A 23,480-nucleotide genomic window follows, 5' to 3' on the forward strand; every position below is an offset into this window, starting at 1 on the left:
TGTTGCCCCTTTCCAGTTTTTTTTTTGTGTTTTCATCCCACCGGATTCACACTTTATTGTTTGTGCAGAACTTCGGGGGGGTTTGGTAAGTTAGTAAGGATAGGATCTTGCAAGCTTCTTCACAGCACTAGGAAAAAGAAGAGGAGGAGAAGATACAGTTTTTCATATCTCCCCTTTTCTGCTGATTGCTCCATTTGAGCATGGACTGCCTTATACTGGTAGTACCAGCACACTGACCACTAGGGGCAGTGTTCTGCAACTTCTACTACCGCAGAAAGACAATCTGTATATATTTATCCTAGGCCCTTGCAGTTTGAGAAAATCTCACCCCTATTTTGAATGTGTCTCTCTGGGAGGAAAGGAGGCTTCACCTTTGCTGGGAAGGTGCAGTTTCATTTTACCCTCAGTGACTGTATGTGTGTATTTTTGTGTGTGTTCTTCCATTTTGTTTTGCAGGTTGTTGATCATCTATCAAAACTGTCGGAGAATGGGGCAGCATAGATAGTCAGGAATGTTTAATGTCATAATGTATCACTGTGGATAATGTACAAAACAGTGTTTTAAGTTTTTATATTTGTCTTTTCTTTTCTATTTCTTTCCTTTACTGTCAGAGCAGATTCAGGTCAGGTGTTCAGGCTTGAACACCAGTTTGTTGGACACTGAGGACAGTGTCTATTCAAGTGGGGGGAGTGTGTAGCGTCGGGTTACTTCCAAGTACCGGTACTGGTCGAAATTTAAGGGATAATCAGAGTGTATGGACTCTGGTTTCAATTGCAATGTTTAGTTAGGGTCTCTGTTCCAGCTTGGCTGTACTGTGGGCTCATTCTGTTGTTGCTGGCGTGTTATCGCACCCCGGGTCGACAGGTGGCACCAGTGGAGTTGAGGCTTGGGTGCCTTTTACCAGCAGCCAATCGGGAGGGAGTGTTCTCGCTGGGCATGCTGGGAGAGGGTACTTCTGGAACAGACGCCATTGAGGCGGGGTCTTCTTCCGGTGTGGCACCCACCTTCAGGGTGGCCACATTACGGCGCTCCGGCGCTATGGCCTACCTGGCCGGAGTGTGCGCGCTATGCAGTGTTCCTGGCCCAAGTTGGTCCGGGGCATATGAGCAGGACGGGGACCCAGTGGTCGACTGGGTTCCCACTTTTGAAGATCCCAAGCGAGTATAGCTGTTCGGTGGGGAGTCCATCTGAGGAGCGCCAATGAGAGGTTGGCGGTCCAATAGGATTCCGATGAACCACCGGGGATCGAGGTGACCGGACACTGAAGGATTGACTCCTCTTTCAGTCGGTACCTGGGCGACGTTAAGAAGAAGATTCAGGCATAACTTTACCTAGGAGGGTTGCCTCCGTATCTGCAATCAGAGAGGGCCTGTGGCAGAGGCGTCTCTCTGATATTCACCTGGGAGGGTCTGTAGCAGAGACTTCGTCCTGAAGAGGTTCGAGCGATACTTCGGCTGCTAGGTCAGTGAGAGAGGCCTATCCGGGCACGCTAAGCCCACTCAAATAGGAGTGGTAAGAAAAGTGTTACGCATAGGAGCAGGAATGTTCCAAATACTACGCCTGAATCTGTTGTTCTCCTTTTTCACCTCTATCTCTTTCATCACCTGTTCACTATTTTTACCCGGCCGGGTAATAAAGAGCACAAAAGACATTTCTTCGTGGACATTCCTTTGCTGCTGTTGTATGCATCATTCATCCTTAGACATTCGGAGGGAGCCATGAGGTAAATCTGCCATCCCATTAATTATCAGCGGCTCCTTCGGGGGTGAGCGCTACACAGTTCATAAAACAGATGAACTTACTTTTTCCAGGGATCTCAGATTGTGGCAAAATTCTCCTTTCACAGGTACATAACCTGCAACATGCAATGCCTTTTGCCTGGCTGCACTTCCGCACACAGCCAATAGTTCCTGACGTGAACTCACTGTGGAGCAAGGACCCAGATTCCACCGTCTTGTGCCCGCTGAATCCACCACTTGTAAAGTTGGGGGTTGTTAGCTCTTGTGGTATATGCGTTTTTCAAGTGATTCACACCAGTCAGGAACTATATTTAAGGGCATGGTAGCCCCATTTTTATTAAAAAGGCAAAAATAAAAGTCCAAACAAAGGTTTCCCACGCAGGGGGTTCTTCTCCATCAAACACAAACCAAAAATACTAGCCCACCTGGCTCTTCTGCGCTTTGTCCTGGTCACTCAGACCAGCGGACTCCTCAATGTAGACGGTTTCCCTTCAGGGTCTACAGCTCTGCCTCTTGCAATAACCAACGTTCTGGCTGTCTCCTACAGCCTCTCCGATTTCTGGAGACCTCCTGTCTCTTACTGTGGAGCTGTCTTCAACTGGGAGCCATGAGGTCTTCCCACACTCTCATTATAAAGGCAGGGGCGGACTGACCATTGGAACTCTCGGGCACTGACCGAGGGCCCCATGCCACTAGGGGGCCCCCATCAGGGTTGCCAGGCTTAATAAAACCAGGGACAGTATGTAAAAATCTGTGTTTTTTTTACATCTGTCCCTGATATGTCCAAAACCGAAATGCTTTTGATGTGAAAATCCTGGGATTTTAGCTGCCCTGCCTATGCAATGCCTCCTGGCATTGGTGGCCATCTGTAAGCCCGGGGGCCCCATAATCTTCTATTGCCCAGGGGCCCCATGAGTTGTCAGTCCACCCCTGTATAAAGGGCTGTGCTCACTTGAGCACACACCCTGCTGATCATCCACAAAATCTGGACATAGGGTTGGAGATCCCGTCCCACCCCAGACACTGTGGAATCTCCAAACTACAGAGTACCAAAGTACCAAAACCTGGAGAAAGCTGCAAAAGCAGTCTTCTCCAGTCCACATCTACGCCCTGTAGAGTTGCACCCAGCAAATGTGCATACCCTGTGTCCAGCCAACTTTACATTTTAGCTCCTACTGTCACAATATATACAATATATATACAATATCTATACTGCATTAAATCTGACTAGCACAGATCATAGTGGGGTTCTCATTCACCCTGTGCCACTATTAGAGACACAGGGTGATCTACACATAAGAGGGCCCGGGGAAGCTGAAACAAGAGTATCTCATACTTTCTAAGCGCTTCTGGATTCCATGGGCCCTCCCGTTACACCGGCATTCGTCCAAATTTTTTTGCCTGTTCACAAGTTCTGGTGCGAACCGAACAGGGGGGTTGTTCGGCTCATCCTTATTAAACACCTTCACCTCTTATCCTGTACATTAACCCTTTCACCTCCATCCTATCACTGTATGTGATCTGTACATTATTATGGTGCTCGATCTAGTGCACCACTACCAAGCTCCATTTTTTAACCCCCTCAATACCAGCATGTTTCTTCATTTCTGAAAAAAATGTGGCAAAAAAAATGAGATCACCTTGAGGTGTCTACATTCCAAAAAAGGGTAATTTTCAGGGTAAAAAAATAAATAAAAAAAAACACTATCATTTGGATACAGTGTTACATGACAGAGTAATTGTCAAATTCCCAGATTGTCAGCATCTACAAAGAACATATTTTTTTTAAATATAGTTTTAATTCACCAGCATTGGGCCTCATCTTAGGATCCTGTGACAGCATTTTCTTGATTTCACATGCCTGCAATAAAACAATTGAAAATAATAAAACAGTGAAAAGAACATCAGTAACTGAATAATTTGGTATATTTATAGTGATATACCTCAGCATGGTATTCTGTTACAAATTCAGTTGGCAAGTCACCGTCACGGATAGTCTTCCATGTCTAAGTGTGAAAAAAAAATGTGTTGAAACAATCACTCAAAGTATTTAGGTGCTTCAGAGTGTGGATATTTAGGTCACACATACACATACATGGATGAAATTGTACATCTGAGGAGCATTAGTGAGAAGCCTAGTAGAATTTAGGAGTTCCTTGAGCTGTGACTGATTTACCTCCCATTTGATGGTGCCCTCATAGGTCCGGGCCTTCACCACTTGGCAGGAGGACATGCTGGCCACCACTGTAAGGGGAACATTCTGGCCACCATTGTAAGGGGGACATTGTGACCACCATTGTAAGCAGGGCCGTCTTACTGAGCGGGCAACCATGGGCACTGCCAAGGGGCCCCAGGTTCAGGGCCAGAAAAACAGAGGTAGCTGTGAGCCAAGGGAGTCAGGCTTACCGGGCACAGGCAGTTAAGCCAGCAGGGCCGCCATTATGGGGTACAGCCCATACACTAGTAAGGGGCCGAGCATCTAGAAAGGCCCAGCTGTCTGGTGGGGATCAGAGAAGGCAGGGGCGGGTGCAGGAGAGCTTGATGGCTGTGCTGGCTTTCGAAATGCGAGTGTCATTGAACTGACATCAGGCTCTTTGCTGCCACTTCTGGTAAATTCCTGCATGTGCACCCCTCACATGTCCTGCACAAGAGCTGGGTCCAGGAACTCCACCTAACAAGTAAGGGCTGTTCTACAAGTGAGGGGGGGTGTTGTGTGTGTGTCCTTGTACAATGTGTGTTTGTGTCTGTATACATGTGTGTGTCTGTGTACGTGTGTGTGTCTGTCTGTGTACATTTGTGTGTGTGCCTGTGTATGTTGTGTGTCTGTGTACGAGTGTGTGTCATATATACAGTCAGGTGTGGTGGACGTGCTAAAATGAAAATTTTATGTTATGATTAGAATCACTGAAATATTGTTTTTATATTCCTTATACTGTTTATTTGTTTCATACGCATTATGCATATGTATGTATGGGAACGATCAATACTGCTTATTTTCCTTGATAAGATTTGTCAGATATCAGATATTGTTTTAAAGTAATGAACTCAGCACTGAAAATACAAAGGAGAGCTGTTTGTTTCATTTCCTCTCCATTTTCTCCTTCTGCTTCTCATCTTTCAAATGTGTGTTGGGCCCATCCCCCCCCCCCCCACTGCATTCCTAGAAGGCTTTTATTCCAAAACCCCCTTCTCGTTCCTTGCTCTGTATGGAAGAGGAAGTCACCCCTCCCCCTTGTCTGCTTTACTGAGAGAACTTTCCTATGCCTGAATGACATGTGGATTTTTTAAGAAGAACATGGAATGGACTTGTGAGAAGAAACCACCCTTTTATGTGAACTGACCAATGAGAAGCTTCATGCCAAGGACAAGCCACACAGGGGAGGAGGGTAAAATGGGTGAGGGGTGGGTAGAGTGGGTGTATCTGTATAATGTGAACCAATCAATGCATGTTTTGTGATTCTGTGGTTTTAATAAAAAGCCAGCAGGCTCCAGTAACTTCCTGTTGGGACTGAGCTGAGAAAAGGTGAGGATGTGAATCTTTTTGTCTGTAGATTGCACATATTTCACCATAGTAATTTGAATCAGGCGGCAGAGATGGGTTAGCCCTGAGATTGTCAGGAAATCAATTAATTAGTCCACATCACAGGTCCATAAATATTGGGACATCGACAAATTCTAATTTTTGGTTCTATACACCAACACAATGGATTTGAAATTAAACAAACAAGATGTACTTTAACTAAAGACTTTCAGATTTAATTTGAGGGTATTTACATATAAATCAGGTGAAAGGTGTAGGAATTACAACAGTTTGTATATGTGCCTCACACTTTTTAAGGGACCAAAAGTAATGGGACAGATTAACAATTGTACCGGGGTCGTCCTGTCAGAAGTCTAATGACAGGCTATCCCCACTGGACTTTATTTATGCTTGTAAATATGTGAGTTACCTTTAAGGAGTTATGCATTGTGGCATTGCAAGTAGCGGGAGATATGGACTCCATTGACTCTCAGGAGAAACAGACTACACATCCCACAATGCCCTGCGACATTAGAACATGTGACACCTCCGCACAGACTTATGGGGGAGGTTACTTAAAGAGAGGGCGCGGCTGATTTCGGCCTCTTGGGACCTGCATTTTCTCCTATGCGGAGCTGCTGACAGAGCACAGCCGTGCGAATAGGCAAGAAGCCTGGGGCTAAACCCACCGAGAGATCAGCCATTTGGAAGGAAGCAAGACTCCAGCATCCAGCCCGTGTTCCCGAAGATCGAAGAGGCAGCCCAGCTGACAACTGAAACAGTGGAGCCACTCTCGTCCGGGATCCTTGTGCCGTGGAGCAGTGTTTCACTAACGCGCCTTCTGCAGAGAATTCAAGCTTTTGACTTCCACATAGACAGACACCTTAGTGCCACCCCACAGGCCGCAGACACACATTCGGCCTCCGGCTGACTTTTAAAGGCCCAGTTAACTGTTTAAATGTTCATAGAAGTGACTGACGCTGACGAGCGATCAGTTCACCAGCGTTTACTGTTCCCGATACTTCGTTGTGTACTTTCTTTCTGATTTCCACTTGTGGATTACAAATTTAACGTGCACCAACCGGCCACAACGTGATATTAACTGTTCTGCGGAACTGCTCGCTAGAGGGAGCTCGCGAGCATAGACTTCCTACTTTAGTTTAAGTGAATAGCGCTATTCTTTAGTTTAACCTTTTATTTGCTATCTAAATTGCTGATTCCTGTAAGGGCCCTTGCGGAATCATAGTGAGTCATTACCTAACAGTTGTTTGTTTGTGATTCAAATCTATGTTTGTTTCTTAAGTTCACATAAAGTAAACTTATCTCTTCTGATTTAAATATATCAACTGTGTGAAGTGTATTTTCTCGTCTGGAGGGACCATCCATGAAAACAGGTAATACTATTGTTATATTGTCACTGCCTGTTGTGTGCCTGCTATGGTGACCCCCAGCCAAGCAGAAGTCACAATACCTTACCCACCAGACTTCTGATGTGTCAAGGGAGGGTTCGAGCCAGTTAAATAGGGGTGAGCCAAGCCAAAGAGAGTAGATCCCAAATTAACCAGCGGCTCCTTCGGGGGTAGTGCTACACGTGGGGGCTCGTCCGGGATTCTACTTCTCAAATCATCCATTGTCCCCTAGTACTGAACCTCGCCCTTGACAAGATCAGCCATGGATGCAGCCGCTGCCGCCGAGTGGTGCACAGACGAAGGTGTTCCTATAAAGAAAGGCTTAGTGATTGAGGTGCGGGGAGAAGTTTGGGATGAAAAGGAAACATTTTCAGTTTTAGAGACTTTGTGCCAGGGCCAGAAATTCTGGGTGATGAACTTGAAGGTGGATACAACCCACCCCCACACCTATGCCCTATGTGAATGGCGAGACAGAGTTCCAGACTGCTTAAAAGTCTCTAGTGTGAAGACCATAAATGGCAAAGAACTTTTCCTGATACAGCCTGAACAAGAGTCAGCTGTTCCTTCCTCCTCTAGCGCAACCTCGTCTACTTCTTCTAATGCCCTGGCACCCAATGGGGCCTCAGGAGAAATCGTAAAGGGGTCGGCCAAAGCACCACTTAAAGACCTCAACCCAGAGTTGTGTGCTGTTTTGGAAGAGATCATAGCCCAGTGCAAGAAGGATTCTACCGACTGTTTGATCACAGGGTATAGAAAACTCAGAGCTTTCTCAGGGAGACACCCTGTGCCATCTTCAGAAGATGGTTTCGAAGAATGGATGGATCAGGCCACCCAAGCTCTGGAAGAGTGGGGAATCCCAGAGAAAAATAAGAAACAGAGGATCATGGAAAGCCTCAGAGGTCCAGCCTTAGAGGCCATACGTAACCTCAAACTCAGCAAAGATAATTGCACTGCTCAAGATTATCTGGATGTCCTATAGAATGTGTTCGGAAGGATTGAAGACATCAGTGAGCTCCGTTGCCAACTGGAACACTGTTTCCAGAAAAAGGGAGAAAAACTATCTGAATTTGTCAGCAGCCTGGATAAGATCCTACACCAGATGCTGCTAAAAAAAAGGGATAGAGCCAAAAGATGTGGATAAAACACGTTTCCAACAAGTGGTAAGGGGAGCCCAACCCATGGATCCTATTGTCTTTCAGTTGCGAACTCAGAAAGAAAGTGGAGTGTTAAAGTATCCCGATCTGATCAGGATCATTCGACAGGAAGAGGACCTCCTAGATCAGTGGTTCTCAACCTTTCTAGTGCAGTGACCCCTTGATTAAAATTTTCCAAGTTGTGGGGACCCCCAACAGTAAAATTACTTTCGTAGCGTGGGTTGTCAGCAACCAAGGCAAGACAAGTAATTTGCGCCCCTAACCCACGGAAATTTAGCGCTCCCTTCCACTTGTACAGTATTAAAACAAACCCCTTATAATACATTTTAGGATGTACCACTCTTTCTCTTTGTTCTCCTTTCTTTCCCTTTTTAGCCCTCTCTATCCTTATTTCTTTTTTTCCCCCAACCCTCTCTCTAGCCGTCTTTCTTGTTCTCTTATTCTCTCTCTTCCTTTTTCTTTTCTTCCTCCCCCTCTTTTTCTCTCTCTCTCCTCCATGTAGTCTCTATTTTTATTCCTTCTCTTACTCCTTGGTGGTGGGTGGGGGGAATGGGATGAGTGCCAATACTGATTGGAGTTCTGATCAGCCAACTTGGGTGCTCTTGATCAAGGTCATCTGCTGATCTGAGAACTGTAGTGGGGACACAGGTAGTGTTACTCACTGTGTTTCTGGCTTCACTGTGTCTCAGACTTTGTGGTGTCCCGTAGCAGTGACACCTATGCCGAAATCGGGATGGGGTCTCCTCCAGCCCCTACCACTTCACATTCCTCACCAGTCAGCTGACCTCTAGTCTCTGCCCCCCAGCTATGCCATTTACTGAATGAGTGGCTGCAAAGAGGCTAAGTGGGTGGCCATGTGCTCTAGGAATAGCCCGGCTGGGCAGCCACAGGCTCCAGGGACAGCCCTGCTGGGCGGCCGCAAAAAGGCTGGGAGAGTGGTGCGGGCTTCAGGAACAGCCCAGGATTTGGTGACCCCTGGCAAATCATCATTCGACCCCCAAGGGGATCCCGACCCCCAGGTTGAGAACCACTGTCCTAGATCAAAAGAACAAATAACAAGCCACAGAAACTCCTGCACGAGTGCGTGTTGTGGCCACTGAAGACAGCAACCCTCAAGTTGAGCTCTTAAAGACCCAAGTGTCTCAGTTGACGGAGATAGTAGCTGCTCTGACCGGTCAATCAGGGTTTTCCCCGTACCAACCTAGAAGGGATAAAACCGAAAAACCCGCCTATGGGTCTTACAATCCGCAAAATAAACCGAGAAGGTTCACTGTCTGTTTCAACTGTGGAGGGATAGGACATGTCAAAGAAGTTTGCCCTAGCCCGGCCAGTGTCTACCAACCAGCATTTCAGCCGGCGGAAAACTTCAGAGGGTCCCGGTGAAGGAGTCAACCGGGAGCCCACCAAACATAGATGGCTCCAATGTGAAACAAGAGGCGGAAAGACAGAAGGAGAAAATCCTTCCAAGAACACCCCCCAATTCTCGCTCACGTGATTGGATGGGGCCCAAAAGATGCCCTCGCAAGAGAGGGGTGAGAGTACGAGTTACAGGAGAGAGAGAGAGAGAGGGCCACACCTTGAAAATTCCCTGAGAATTTAGTGGGGCCTTCCCCATTAGTACCCATTCAAGTAGAAGAAATCTACACCAAGGCCCTCCTGGATACCCGGAGCACAAGGTACCCTCCTGTACAGAGACTTCTACGATAAGTACCTTTCTCACTTGCCTTTACAGAAGTTAGAAGAGTTGGAGATATGGGGCATTGGAACTCAGAGTTTCCCTTATGATGGGTGTAGCGCCCCCTTGCTATCAGCATGGGTACTACGCCTAAATTTAGTGGGGAAGGGAGAGTTACCTTGCTCCCTTTCCAGTGTTTGTTTAAATTTGGGACCTCTGTCATTCTAGACAATGTCCACTGGGTCAGCCTGCGGTCCGGGAGTGCAATGTCACCCCTGGCCGGCAGCTGGCGCCAGAGGGGTTCTAGCAGAGCGGATCTCCTCCCAGCAGCCTATTAGAGGATGTTTTCTCTCGCAGGGCATGCTGGGGAAGGGTATATCTGTGAGAGAGGCCATGTGTTAGCTCTCTTCCGCAGGGTCCCCGTTCCAGGTGCGGTACCCACCTTCAGGGTACGCGCATCCATGGACCCAGCCAGCATGGCCCACCTGGCCAGAGCGGAACTTCGCAGCGAATCTCATCCTGATGAGAGAAGGGACCTCAGCGTTCCACTGGGTTCCAAGACCTATTAACAAAAATCCCAGTCGGGATCAGGTGTCCGGACCACTGACAGGTATGCTCGCTGTCATCCGGGGACCATCTATAGAAAAGTCTGCTGGGAGGGTTCTCTTTCCTTATTCACTCAAGTCCTCTATTGAAATTTGCCCGTGGCAGGGGCTCTAGAGACAGGTCTGTGTGAGAGACCTGTTCCTCCCAGTAGTATCCAGAAGTGGCGCTCCGGCTGCCAGGCCTGTCACAGGGGTCTGTCCTGAGGCACTTTACCCACTCCGAGCAGAGTGGCGACGTGTTTCACAATTGGTTCAATGCAGATCAGTGTATTGCTCAGTTCTATTTCCAGGCCTAATACCGCATGGTTTCTCTTCTCTTCCTTCATCCACTTGACCTTTCTAAATTGTGTTGATGTTGGCCGTGTTTGGCCTGGGCAATAAAGCATTGAAAACTCTTTATTGGGTGTCTGGACCTCCACTCACTGTTAATCTCACAAGTTACACCCCTAGACACTGCCAGGGTAACTTAGCAGGCCGATCCCAAATCAACCAGCGGCTCCTTTGGGGGTAGCGCTACATGGGTATTTACCAATATGCCTGACCTTTGATCCTTCAACAGCAGGAGTCGCCGAGACTTTCGACACCCTGGCGATAGTCTGCCCTCGGCCCCCAGGGGCCCATAAGAGCTCCCTAATCATAGGGACAAACACGGCTCTAGTCCGAAGACTCCTGACCCCCTTAACTGAAGCAGCAGGGGCCTCAATTCAAATGGTCCATCCAATATTAAGGAGGGTGTTCCACCAGCTGGTGAAGGAGAGGAATGCCCCTGAAGAAGGAGTGGGAAGGATCTGGCGGTTAGGGAAATTCGTGAGAATCCTGCAGCCAGGAGAAGTAACTTGCCTCAGGGCCTCAGTAAAACTTACCTGGTCTCAGCCAGGCCGTTTCTTGTCCTGGAACCCGACCCGACAGGACCCTCAGAGGGATTGGAGGTGATACCTGAAGTGATCCTGTTGAAGGTGCTGGAGAAAAATCGTGGGTGGGTATCCGTAAACATCCGGAACCCCACCACTAACCCTGTGAGAGTGCCAGCCAGAGTGCTACTGGGCCGGGTACACCAAGCCACCCCAGTTGGCCCTTCCGATCTGGCGGATGAAAAAAAGGCAGAAGACTCCAAGAAGGGTCCCCAGCCTGATGGTGCTGAGCTTCCACCAGGATGGAAGGAGAGAATGGAGGCCCAACTTAGTAGGTGGCAAAACTGAGTTCGATGTCGGATGTGCAAAGAGCGCCACCCACCGAATCCGACTTAAAGAAGACAAGCCTTTCAGGCAGCGGGTCCGAAGAGTTCCCCTGATGGATTTGGAAGATCTCAGGGAGCAGCTTGCAGAGTTAAAAAGGACGGGGACTATTCGAGAATCCAGGAGTCCTTATGCTCAGGGCTGGATTAACATAGGGGCTTTTGGAGCTGCAGCTCCAGCCCCCTTCCTCAAGATAGGCCCATTTGCCCAAAAAAATAAAAAATCACAAAAAAAAAAAGATCGACTTCGAGGATTGTAGCTCGGCGACCAGGGGTCACAGAGACTACACATTTGGGCGGTATGTAGCTGAAGACCCCACAACTGGTCAAAATATGGGGCTGCTATCATTTATGGTTCCGGAGATACAGTACATGTCTGCTTGCGCAGCCTGTCAGAAGCTATAGAGGACAGTTTAAAGCGGAGGTTCACTCAAAAAACAAGTATATAACATTACATTCAGTATACCTCAAACATGTACAGTATGCCGTTTTTTTTTGTGGGGGGGTGTACATACGGTATTATCGGTATTTTCCTCCCGGCTTCCGGGTACTCGCTCCCGCAGGAGTGGGCGTTCCTGTGCAGTGCCGCAATATCATCTGGAACTTCGCCCATATGATTTTTTTTTTCATTATTATTTTTATTAGTTATAAAAGAGACATAGAAAACAAAACAGCAGCCGGCCAGTATTTACTGAGCCGAACAAGGGCCAACATGGCCCATTACACAGGTACAAACAATGACCTTCTATCTAACAGAAACAGTGCCTGACTAACAATATATGTCCGGGATCTCCACCTCCCACCGCTCTCTACACTTGTGGACCGCCCTGGGGCTAGTAGCGAACATGTTTCTGTAAGAAACTGATAGAGTCTTGGTGAGACCCTCCGTCATCAGCAAATTCTCCAGTTCTGAAGATATGGATTCTACAGTCAAAGTTCTAAATTGTGCTTGGAACACGTGTCGTAATTGAATGTAACGAAAAAATTGAGAATTTTGTAGATCATGTCTAGCTTTAATCTGGTCAAAAGTTAACAGTTCCCCATCCATAGTAATATGCTTCAGGGTATTAATCCCCCTTACCACCCAACTCATTGGATCATCAAAGGAGTAGAAGTGTGGCAATCTAGGATTCATCCACAATGGAGTGGATGGGAAAAAACCCCTATAACTTGGGCATGCCATAGCAACCGCCTCCCCCCAGGTCTTAATCGTAGCTTTCATAGATGCTGTGAGTGGAAGGTCCATCTTAACCCCCCTATGAATGGCCAGCCGTAGCGATTCGTATGAACCCAAGTGGGCCACCTCCAATACCGCGGCCGAGTCTCCATCATCCGATGTCAACCACCTGTGAACGTGAACAAACACCAATTGTCCAGCCAAATAATATTTCCACCAATCCGGCAGGGCCAACCCCCCCTCACCCCATGGCTCTTGTAAAACCTTCAATCCTATTCTGGGTTGCCCAGGGGCCCATAAAAATTAACTAGTGAGGCTGTCCAATTTCTTAAAAAAGGTTAATCCTTCCGATTAATGATAACGGGAGTTTCTGCCATGCCTGAATTTCCCGCTTAAAAAGGCCTAAAAGCGGCGTGAGATTAAGGGAAACGTAGTCACCCACATCCGCCGTAATCTTCACCCCCAGATAAGTGATTTGTTCCACCCACTGCAAGGGTAAGGCTGGGTCCGCAATGTCCCCAGCCCCCGCGTCCAGTGGCAAGATAGACGACTTTGACCAATTAACCCTCAACCCTGAGTATTGTGCAAATTTATTCAGAATACCCAGAGCTGACTCCAACAATCCCTTCGGGTCCTGTAAAAACAGTAGCAAATCATCTGCATAGAGCGCCAAGCCCTCATCCACAGACCCCACCCTGAGCGCCCTGACGTTCTCAATGCAACCGCAATCGGTTCCATCATGAGGGCAAACAAAAAAATGCGACAGGGGACAACCCTGCCTCGTGCCTTTACCAATTTGAAAGAAAGAAGACGTGTGACTGCCTATACGAATTGCCGTCCTAGGATTGGTATATAATAAAGAGATCCACTTACAAAAAGTCCGGCCAAAACCCATTTTCTCCAATACCGCCAACATGTAGTTTCAATCGATAGAGTCGAAAGCCTTCTCTATATCAATCGAAACCAGCACCCTAGTGGGAGAGGCAGAACCAGGAATCTGGACATATGTAAATAAACGTCTCAGGTTGGTGTCCGTAGACTTACCAGGCATAAAACCCGTCTGATCGATGTTCACCAAGGATGAGATGACTCCACCCAATCTCCTGGCCAGCACCTTGGTAAGGATTTTCAGATCCATATTTAAAAGAGCAATCGGCCTATATGATGCACATTCCAGAGGATCTTTACCTGGCTTAGGAAGCAAGATCATATAGGCGTCAAGCATGGATTGCGTCAGGCATTGATTCTGAATAGAGTAGGCTAGTAAAGCTGTGAGTCTGGGTGCCAATTGATCAGCGTATAGCTTATAAAAATCCGCCGGGAAGCCATCCGGCCCCGGAGCCAAAAATTGCCGCAACTACCTCCTTGTTTGTAATCTCTGCCTCCAAAACCTCCCGATCCTCATCAGAAAGCCTCGGAAGCAAAAGACCCCCCAACAACACCTCCAATTCCAACCGATCAAAAGCGGGGATGGGAGCATAAAGGGTCAAAAAATAGTTCTGAAATACTGAAAGTATCTCACCCGGGTCACTAGCCAGTCCCCCGTCGGCACGTCTGATAAACGGAATACTTACCATTTGGCGAGAATCCGCCACTAATCGAGCAAGAAGTTTTCCATTCTTGTCCCCCTCTGCAAACAGCGTGTCTGACCTATGCTTGGCTTCAGTATGAGCCAGGTTGTTAAAATGCAAATCAATCAGCCTCCGTGCCTCTAATAAAGCTGTATAAGAGGAACTTAAATGGTTATTAGCATTGGCGTCAGCGCATTCCCTCTCCTTATCCTTCAGTACCCCAATCTCAGCCTGCTGTTCCACCCTCTCCTTTTTGATAGCAGAAATACATTCCCCCCTAATTACCGCCTTAAAGGCATCCCAGACAATTGGGGGGGGGGGGGGGGTCAGATTCTGGGTTTCTCGACCAGTAATCCGAGACCGCCTCCAGAAGATGAGCAGTCAGCCCATCCTGTTTCAACCACCCCAGCGAAAGTTTCCAACCCCCTGACCCCCGTCCCGAGGAGAAGGCCAAGGAGACGGAAAGCGGATTGTGGTCTGACAGACCCCCGGCCAGATAAGAGACATCCTGAACATCTGACACCATCCCGGGACTGCCAAACGCAAAGTCGATTCTGGCCGATGACCTATGTGTCTGTGAAAGATGAGAATAGCAACGAACATTCGGATGCTTTGCCCACCATATTTCCGAGAGCCCCGCCATCGATGCCCATGACACCAACTCTACCGAGCCCAACCTCCCCACATTCGAGGAGTGCAATGCCTCCAGGGTAGCATTAAAGTCCCCCATTATCAACATTGGTAAATAAGCGTGAGGGGCCAATTTAACCAGCATATCATACAAACATTGTACATTGAAAGGGGGTGGCAGATAGACATTTACCAGCAGGATTTTCTTATAGTTAATATCCATTACCAATGCCAGAAACCGCCCCCCGGATCTGATACCACCTGATGGACCCTGCAAGAGACCGACTTACTAATGAGGATGGATACCCCCCGCGCAAACGTGGAGTAGGTAGCATGAAAAGTCTGCTGAATCCAGGGCCTTCGCAGTGCCAACACCCTGCTTCCACTCATATGAGTCTCTTGCAGGAGAACAACATGCGGCCTAGAGTGTCTGAGATACTGGAACACCAAGGCCCTCTTGAATTTGTCATTCAGACCTTACACGTTCCAGGACACCACCTTCACTACATTAGCCATTATCCTCAAATAAAAGCATCACCAGGGGCGGACTGACAGCTCATGGGGCCCCCGGGCAAAAGGAGATCATGGGGCCCCCTGTGTCTCTGCCCATGTGTCTCTGCCCATGTGTCTCTGCCCATGTGTCCCTGCCCACGTTCAAGCTGCATCCACACAAATCCTACCTACATATTGCACTGCCCATATTGCATGCATTCAAAGAATTTCTGGATGCTATGTTCCAAATAAATGTTTATTATAGGAATTAAAGAAAAATAAAATGTACATTAAAGTGCAACAATGGTACATTTTCGAAATTAAGGTTTTCATAAATTAGCACAATATTCCCGCATAGCTTTCCAATCGGCTCTTCATTGGTTAGATTGATAGCAGCGCAGCCATTGGCTCTCACTGCTGTCAATCAAATTAATGTTGTTGCACGCCAGGGGGTGGGGCTGAGTCATACACTTATCGGGTATGGCCGCCAAGTGTATCACACAGGAGTGCGCCTGCAAGGTAACCCACTCGGGAGAGAGCTTCCCAGAGGGGGTTAGCTCTTGCGGGGAGGAACCGTGAGAGCCTCCGTGGGACCCCAGAAGATGACGATCGCGGCCACTTTGTGCAAAACAAACTGCACAGTGGAGGTAAGTATGACATGTTTGTTATTAAAAAAAAAAAAAAACTGAACCCATACAACCCCTTTAACTATGAATTATGGCCCTAGAATTGCTCTCACTCTGATGTTCTGGTGGATACTATACATGTATCCATTATTGTTTACATACATATGCTCATCCTACATAACCCTTTTTATATAGAGTGTGTGAAGGGATTATGGGTGTGTTTTACATTTTTTTTTAAATAATTGTATTTACTTTAAATCATTTTCACTGACTACCAATGTAAAGAACATTCTTCCCACTGATCACCAATGTAAGGAACATTCTTCCCACTGATCACCAATGTAAGGAACATTCTTCCCACTGATCACCAATGTAAGGAACATTCTTCCCACTGATCACCAATGTAAGGAACATTCTTCTCACTGATCACCAATGTAAGGGACATTCTTCTCACCGATCACCAATGTAAGGGACATTCTTCTCACCGATCACCAATGTAAGGGACATTCTTCTCACTGATCACCAATGTAAGGGACATTCTTCTCACCGATCACCAATGTAAGGGACATTCTTCTCACCGATCACCAATGTAAGGGACATTCTTCTCACTGATCACCAATGTAAGGGACATTCTTCTCACTGATCACCAATGTAAGGGACATTCTTCTCACTGATCACCAATGTAAGGGACATTCTTCCCACTGATCACCAATGTAAGGAACATTCTTCCCACTGATCACCAATGTAAGGGACATTCTTCCCACTGATCACCAATGTAAGGAACATTCTTCCCACTGATCACCAATGTAAGGGACATTCTTCTCACTGATCACCAATGTAAGGGACATTCTTCCCACTGATCACCAATGTAAGGAACATTCTTCCCACTGATCACCAATGTAAGGGACATTCTTCCCACTGATCACCAATGTAAGGGACATTCTTCTCACTGATCACCAATGTAAGGGACATTCTTCTCACTGATCACCAATGTAAGGGACATTCTTCCCACTGATCACCAATGTAAGGGACATTCTTCTCACTGATCACCAATGTAAGGGACATTCTTCCCACTGATCACCAATGTAAGGAACATTCTTCCCACTGATCACCAATGTAAGGGACATTCTTCCCACTGATCACCAATGTAAGGGACATTCTTCTCACTGATCACCAATGTAAGGGACATTCTTCTCACTGATCACCAATGTAAGGGACATTCTTCCCACTGATCACCAATGTAAGGAACATTCTTCTCACTGATCACCAATGTAAGGAATATATATAGGGAATAACACTCACTTAGGCTGGATTCACACCTACAGTATGCATTTTTAGTGCATTTTGCAGATTTGCACTACAGAACGTGTTCCATAGGAAACCATGTTAAATGGACTGTTGTGCAAATCTACAAAATGCAAAAAGCACAAAAAATGCCATAGATGTGAATCAGGCCTTAGTCCAGGTTCACACTGACAGCGGGAATGAAATTGTGTGAGACAGTTCAGCTAAACTCGCACGATTTCATACCCGCATGTCAGTGTGAATTTGGCGGGTGATTTCAGAGACGTCTGTGCGGGTTGCTGCACAGATGTCTATGGAAATTGCACCAAGAAGTCGCCAAAGGTTATACAGAAACTACTTTTGGGAATCGGTGCTGCGCCAGAAATGGGGCATCGCACCGATTCGGGTAGTGCTATTACCATGCGATTTGACATGTCAAATCGCATGGTATATTGCTTCAATGTAAATCAGGTCTAAGTGCTATTCCCTATATATAACACTGATATCTATACACTGAGTGGCATTCAGTGTACCAGATATCAGTGTGCAGGGGCGGACTGACCATTCGGTCAGTTGGGCACTGCCTGAGGGCCCCGTGGTGGGAGGGCCTGGGCCGGCTCAGTCCGAAACCTGGAGGTGCCCGGAGCAGTGGCAGCTTATCATACACAATAAAAAAAAAAAAACGAGTCTGTACCCCTGAGAAAGCAGTGTCTTGAACCATTAAATCCTGCTAGCTAGAATGATGTGGCTGTTGTATGAGAGGCTCGGGAGGGATGAGCTGGCTGGGATGGATGGCTCATCATGTGCACTAGTGAATAGCACCTGACCTGCTACCTGGTAAATAAGCACAGACACAGCACAGGGAAAGAAGGTAAAGTAACAATCAGCATGGCTCTTATAACACAGATGAGACACAGACAGTGCTTTCATTATGACACTGACCTGCTTCTGCACAGGCAGGTCTGTGTGGATGCCATGCCTGTGCAATTCACTCTGCCTCCGAGTCCAGCAGCTCCTTCACAGACAGTCCTCCGCGGCAGTGACTTACGGCCCCGCCCCCTCAGCTGAATTCCACAGGGGGAGAGGTGGCCGGAGCGCCTGTCACAGTGACTGTAAATCCCCGCACGGCTCCATCCATCTCCAGCTCACACCTCACAAGCCTCTCATACAACAGCGCAGCCACATCAACCTAGCTAGAGGGATCCAAGGCACTGCTTTCTCTGGGTTTTTTTCATTGTGTACTGTAGAAGCTGACGCTGCTGCAGGCACCTCCATGGGCGGACTGAGCCAGCCCGGGCCCCCCCCACCACGGGCCCTCGGGCAGTGCCCGACGGACCGAATGGTCAGTCCGCCCCTGAGCATCACCCAAATGAGGCCCACCAGTCCCACCCATAAATCACACAAAATGCACTGAGGGGCCATGAGGGGGAGACCATCTCCAAGAAAAGAGAACAGAGTGCTGAGCAGTATACCCTCCCTTTACCAAAACAAAAACAATCCCCCCCTGCCATTATACCAGAAACCACACAGAGAAAAAAGAAAAAAAAATAGTACAACCTCGTCTGGTATAGGCTTAAGTCCCAAACAACAAAAAAACCTCCCCAACAATGAAAAATTAGACTTGTTTAAAAGGTACGGGAAGAACAACCGTCTGGTCGATTGTCTAGCAGATCCAGAGAAAGTTGTCTGTTCTCTCCAGTAAACTCTGCATCACTAAACCAGAATAAAAAACAAAGGGAGCAATTCACAGTTTAGTCCCATAAACAGATAACTTAGGAGCAGTCAGTTTAGCAGGAGTTAGGAAACAGCGCCACCTTGTGCCCACAAAAACAAAAACGTAGCAACCACCTCCCAAAAAATGATAAAATGGCCTGAAAGAACATTTAGCACTATATATATATATATATATATATATATATATATATATATATATATATATATATATATATATATATATATATATATATATATATATATATATATAAATATATATATATATATATATATATATATATATATATATATATAAATATATAGGCAGAAAAAATGTAAATCTCATCCCTGCAAGGTAGTAGAACTATACGGACAATCGATGAAAAAAATAACTACCGGAATAATAAAAAATATATAAAAAGGGGCAACCAGGAGAGGAGAAAAAACAAAAAGCAAAAGACAGGCTCTTGTCCCAGCCCCCTCACAGTATCCAGCAGAAAAAAGGCACAATAGGTGAACCAACAGAACACAGATACTCATCCCGAACTCAGCCTTCTTCACGGATTCCGGTCCAGCCATTCAGATGCATCCAGCGTAAGGTGACCAGATTTTTAAAATGAAATCAGGGGACATATTTTTTTTTTACTAGTAATGGCTGCAATCAGCGACTCTCTGCCCGCCACCGCCCCCCCCTCACAGCCTGTCAAGTCTCACTCCCCGGGCCCCAGCTACTTCTGGGGAAGGAAGATCACTCCGCCAGGGAAGGCAAGGAGATAAACAGGCAGGCGACTGGCCGAGACGTGAGCCAAGGCAGAAGAACATGCGAGCGGAGATGAATGGGCATGCACCCGAAACTGAATAAATATTCACTCCATTCCGACCAGCACATGATCATCAGAAGGGGGCACAGATAATGGAAAAAAATATGCCCCCTAAGCTACTAGGCGCGGCTGAGCGGGGGGGTGTATTTTTATTTATTTTTTATTCTGCACTGACTGTCTTTGAAATTGCCCCAGCCCCTGTTCAAATCCAATCCGGAGATAAAACTGGGGACAGACTGTGTCTGGGGACAGTGTCCTCAATCCGGGTGCTGTCCCCTGAAATCGGAGATGTCTGGTCACCCTAATCTAGCGGGGAATCCAAAAAATGTAACCGCACCATTGTGTTGCAGACATAGCTTGCTAGGATAGAGCATACTGTAAGGAATATTCTTCTCCCTGAGCCTCCTCCACACATCATTAAAAGAACAACGCCGTCTCTGGATTTCAGCCGAGAAGTCAGGGAACAGCATCACCTTTGCACTGTCAAATTTAAGCTCAGGACGTTTCCGTGAGGCAGCCAAAATCATATCCCGGTCCCTGTAGTTTAGGAACCTCACCAGGAACGGCCAGGGGTAATTAACCGGGGGGCGCCTGCCAGCGGGGACCCAATGGGCCCTCTCCACCACGTACGTTGGAGGAAGATCCCCCAGGTCCAGCAACTGTTTGAAAAATTGCTCTGTAAATGAGGCAGTCTGAACCCCATCAGCACCTTCAGGCAAGCCCACCACCCTCACATTATTTCTCCTTTGCCTGTCCCCAGCATCTTCAGCTCTGCTTTGCAGCGACTTCACCATGTCTTGCAGTTCTGCCAACTGATTCCCCTGGGAGTGGGACACATCCTCCACCTCAGAAATCCTCTCCTCAGCCTCTGTCAGCTTGCTCCGTATCTTATCCAAGTCATGCCTTATCAGATTGCACTCTGCAGCGAGGTGATCTATGCTGACCATCACCGCCGCCTTGCTGGCAGTTATGGCTTCAAGAATAGGCCTGGTGATAGCCTCCTGTGCCTTCTCAGGACCCAGAGAAACCGCCGGAGATTGTTCAGGGCTTGCCTCCTGTTCGACTGGAGCAGTTGCGGCTGCAGCTGCCATCCTCTCAGCCTGTCTCCGTTCCCACTTGGTGAGAGGAGGGGGAGGCAATATGGCGGCGGCTGGACTCGTGACAGGTCCTCGAGTAGAGTGGGCCCTGCTCTGGCACTTCAGGGACTGCTTCGCCAGCCGGGATGCCCCCCTTGTCATGACGCGTGTCACGACTAGCGGATGCTCAATCCGCTAACGTCTGCAATCCCATAGGGAAGCGGACTTGTAAAAAACGGACCGTTTGTCCGCCCGTGTGAAAGGACCCTTAGAGTTACAGAGGAGGTCTAGTGCTAGAATTATTGCTCTCGCTCTAACGATCGTGGCATATGTAACCTGTGTGTATCTGGCTCTGATACTACCAGTGCCTAACCAGCCACTGACTAATATTTCTCCCCAGCCTGTCCCCACACACCCTCTCACACACCTGTGGATGGGGGAATCACTCCTGCAGTGTTATTGTGTTCTGCCTATGAATACAATGATCAGTGTTGCTAACTATAGCTGGCAGCACTGATTGTTTTGGGAAAAACCTGACAGGCTGGTTGTACTCAAGTCAGATAATAGGTTGACTTGTGTAAAACTAGCTAGCCCATACATAGATGGCTGGTCTCTGCTTAATTGGTGTAATTTCAATATAGATATAAATTTCAATGTATGTACCACTTAACTACTACGCATTTCCTAAACATCCTTCCACAAACCTTTCCATTTTTCCTTCCCAGATTCCTTCATCCTCCTCACCTGTACATACTCTCCACACTTCTCTCCTGTACATACTGCTCACTGTCATACTCTCCACACTTCTCTCCTATACATAGTGCCCACCATCATACCCTCCACACTCCTCTCCTGTACATACTGCTCACTGTCATACCCTCCACAGTCCTCTCCTATACATAGTGCCCACTGTCATACCCTCCACACTCCTCTCCTGTACATACTGCTCACTGTCATACCCTCCACAGTCCTCTCCTATACATAGTGCCCACTGTCATACCCTCCACACTCTTCTCCTATACATAGTGCCCACTGTCATACCCTCCACACTTCTCTCCTATACATAGTGCCCACCATCATACCCTCCACACTCCTCTCCTGTACATACTGTTCATTGTCATACCCTCCAAATGTCTCTCCTATACATAGTGCCCACTGTCATACCCTCTACACTTCTCTTATATAAATAGGGCCCACTGTCATACCCTCCACATCATTTAATGTACATACTGCTCAGTATCATACCATCCACACTCCTCGCCTGTACATACTACTCGCTCTCAAACCCTCCACACTCCTCTCCTGTGCATACTGCCCATTATCATACCCTCCACACTCCTCTCCTGTAGATACTGCCCCCATCATACCCTCTACACTCCTCTCCTGTACATACTGCCCACTATCATACCATCCACACTCCTCTCCGGTACATACTGCCCACTGTGATACCCTCCACACCCCTCTCCTGTACATACTGCTTACTGTCATACCCTGCACACTCCTCTCCTGTACATACTGTAACCCAACCTTACCCTTCACACTCTACATACTGCCAACTATCTTTCTCTCCACATTCCTCTCCTGTACATACCGCCTCCCATCATACCCTCCACACTCCTCTCCTGTACATAAGGCCCACCTAAATCCTCAGCACAAGGCCCATGATATTCTTAATCTGGCCCCGCTTATGCTTCTCCCATAGTGGTGGTGAGGAAGAAAAATGGTTCTCTGAGATTGTGTATCGATTACCGTACCCTCAACAAATGGACTGTCCCTGACCAATACACTACCCCTCGGATTGAGGATGCGCTAAGAAGCCTGTCCGGAGCTAAGTGGTTCAGCGTCATGGACCTGAAGAGTGGTTATGGTCTTCTCAACAACCAGAGCCTATTACTTCGTTCCTGCCCTCATCTGAAGTGACAAGTAGTGGGACACTTTGGCTAGAGGCCCCTGAATTCATAGCTCAGAATGTGCTTGAAGAAACAGAGGGTGATGTTGATTTGTACTCTGCAGAAGAATTCATGGAGGCCTCAATCCCATCAAATAGAGACTTAAACTCTTCAGGAGATGAGGAGTCTATTGTGTCAGACACAGAGAATGATGCTGCTCTTCAGAATGCTGAAACAGACTCTGTTCTCCCTAACCCTTTAATTTCAGAAGAACTCAAAGAAAGAAGAGTCATTCATCCTCCAAAGAGACTGACCTATAGTCAATTAGGGGAATGTTCTAAAGAAGCTATCTTCACCTCCAAAAGATCTAACACTCTGTGTGATCCTCCAGTTTCCCATTTAGTGGAGGATAACCCCTGCTCACCCCCTGACACATCTGAATCTAACACCTTAATGTTGGTAAATGAAGGACAGAGCAGCCTGCCCATGCCTGTTGATTGGTGGAAGGATCCTCTGTCCACTCTATGTCAGTCAATGAGTTGTTTAGCCCTGAATAAAGTAAGGAGTGATGCACAGAATTTATTGCCTTGCATATTCTAACAAACTTTTATCTGCTTGTATTTTGAGAAGCATTTATCAGGATACATACTTACGTCCTCTTTGGGGACCAAAGATTTTAAGTGGGAGGAGTGTGTAGCGGGGTCGTCCTGTCAGAAGTCTAATGACAGGCTATCCCCACTGGACTTTATACTTGTAAATATGTGAGTTACCTTTAAGGAGTTATGCATTGTAAGATTGCAAGTAGCGGGAGATATGGACTCCATTGACTCTCAGGAGAAACAGACTACACATCCCACAATGCCCT

General features: G+C 47.3%; 1 protein-coding gene across 3 annotated transcripts in view; it reads right to left on the minus strand.

Annotated features, from left to right (window-relative positions):
* Positions 1-3,160: 3,160 nt before the first annotated feature.
* Positions 3,161-23,480, minus strand: part of LOC120928088 (interferon-induced, double-stranded RNA-activated protein kinase-like) — a 187,146-nt gene continuing 166,826 nt past the window's right edge. For 2 of the 3 annotated variants that reach the window (XM_040339182.1, XM_040339181.1), the window contains 2 exons: positions 3,683-3,745; positions 3,161-3,600 (listed from right to left, as the gene is read on the minus strand). In XM_040339182.1, the coding sequence (XP_040195116.1) occupies positions 3,505-3,600; positions 3,683-3,745 (159 nt within the window). In that variant the 3' untranslated portion in view covers positions 3,161-3,504. The remainder of the gene's footprint in view (positions 3,601-3,682; positions 3,746-23,480) is intronic. The other variant, XM_040339183.1, reaches the window with a different exon arrangement.

This window comes from Rana temporaria, chromosome 2 (genome assembly GCF_905171775.1).
Source record: "Rana temporaria chromosome 2, aRanTem1.1, whole genome shotgun sequence".
Lineage (NCBI taxonomy): Eukaryota > Metazoa > Chordata > Amphibia > Anura > Ranidae > Rana > Rana temporaria.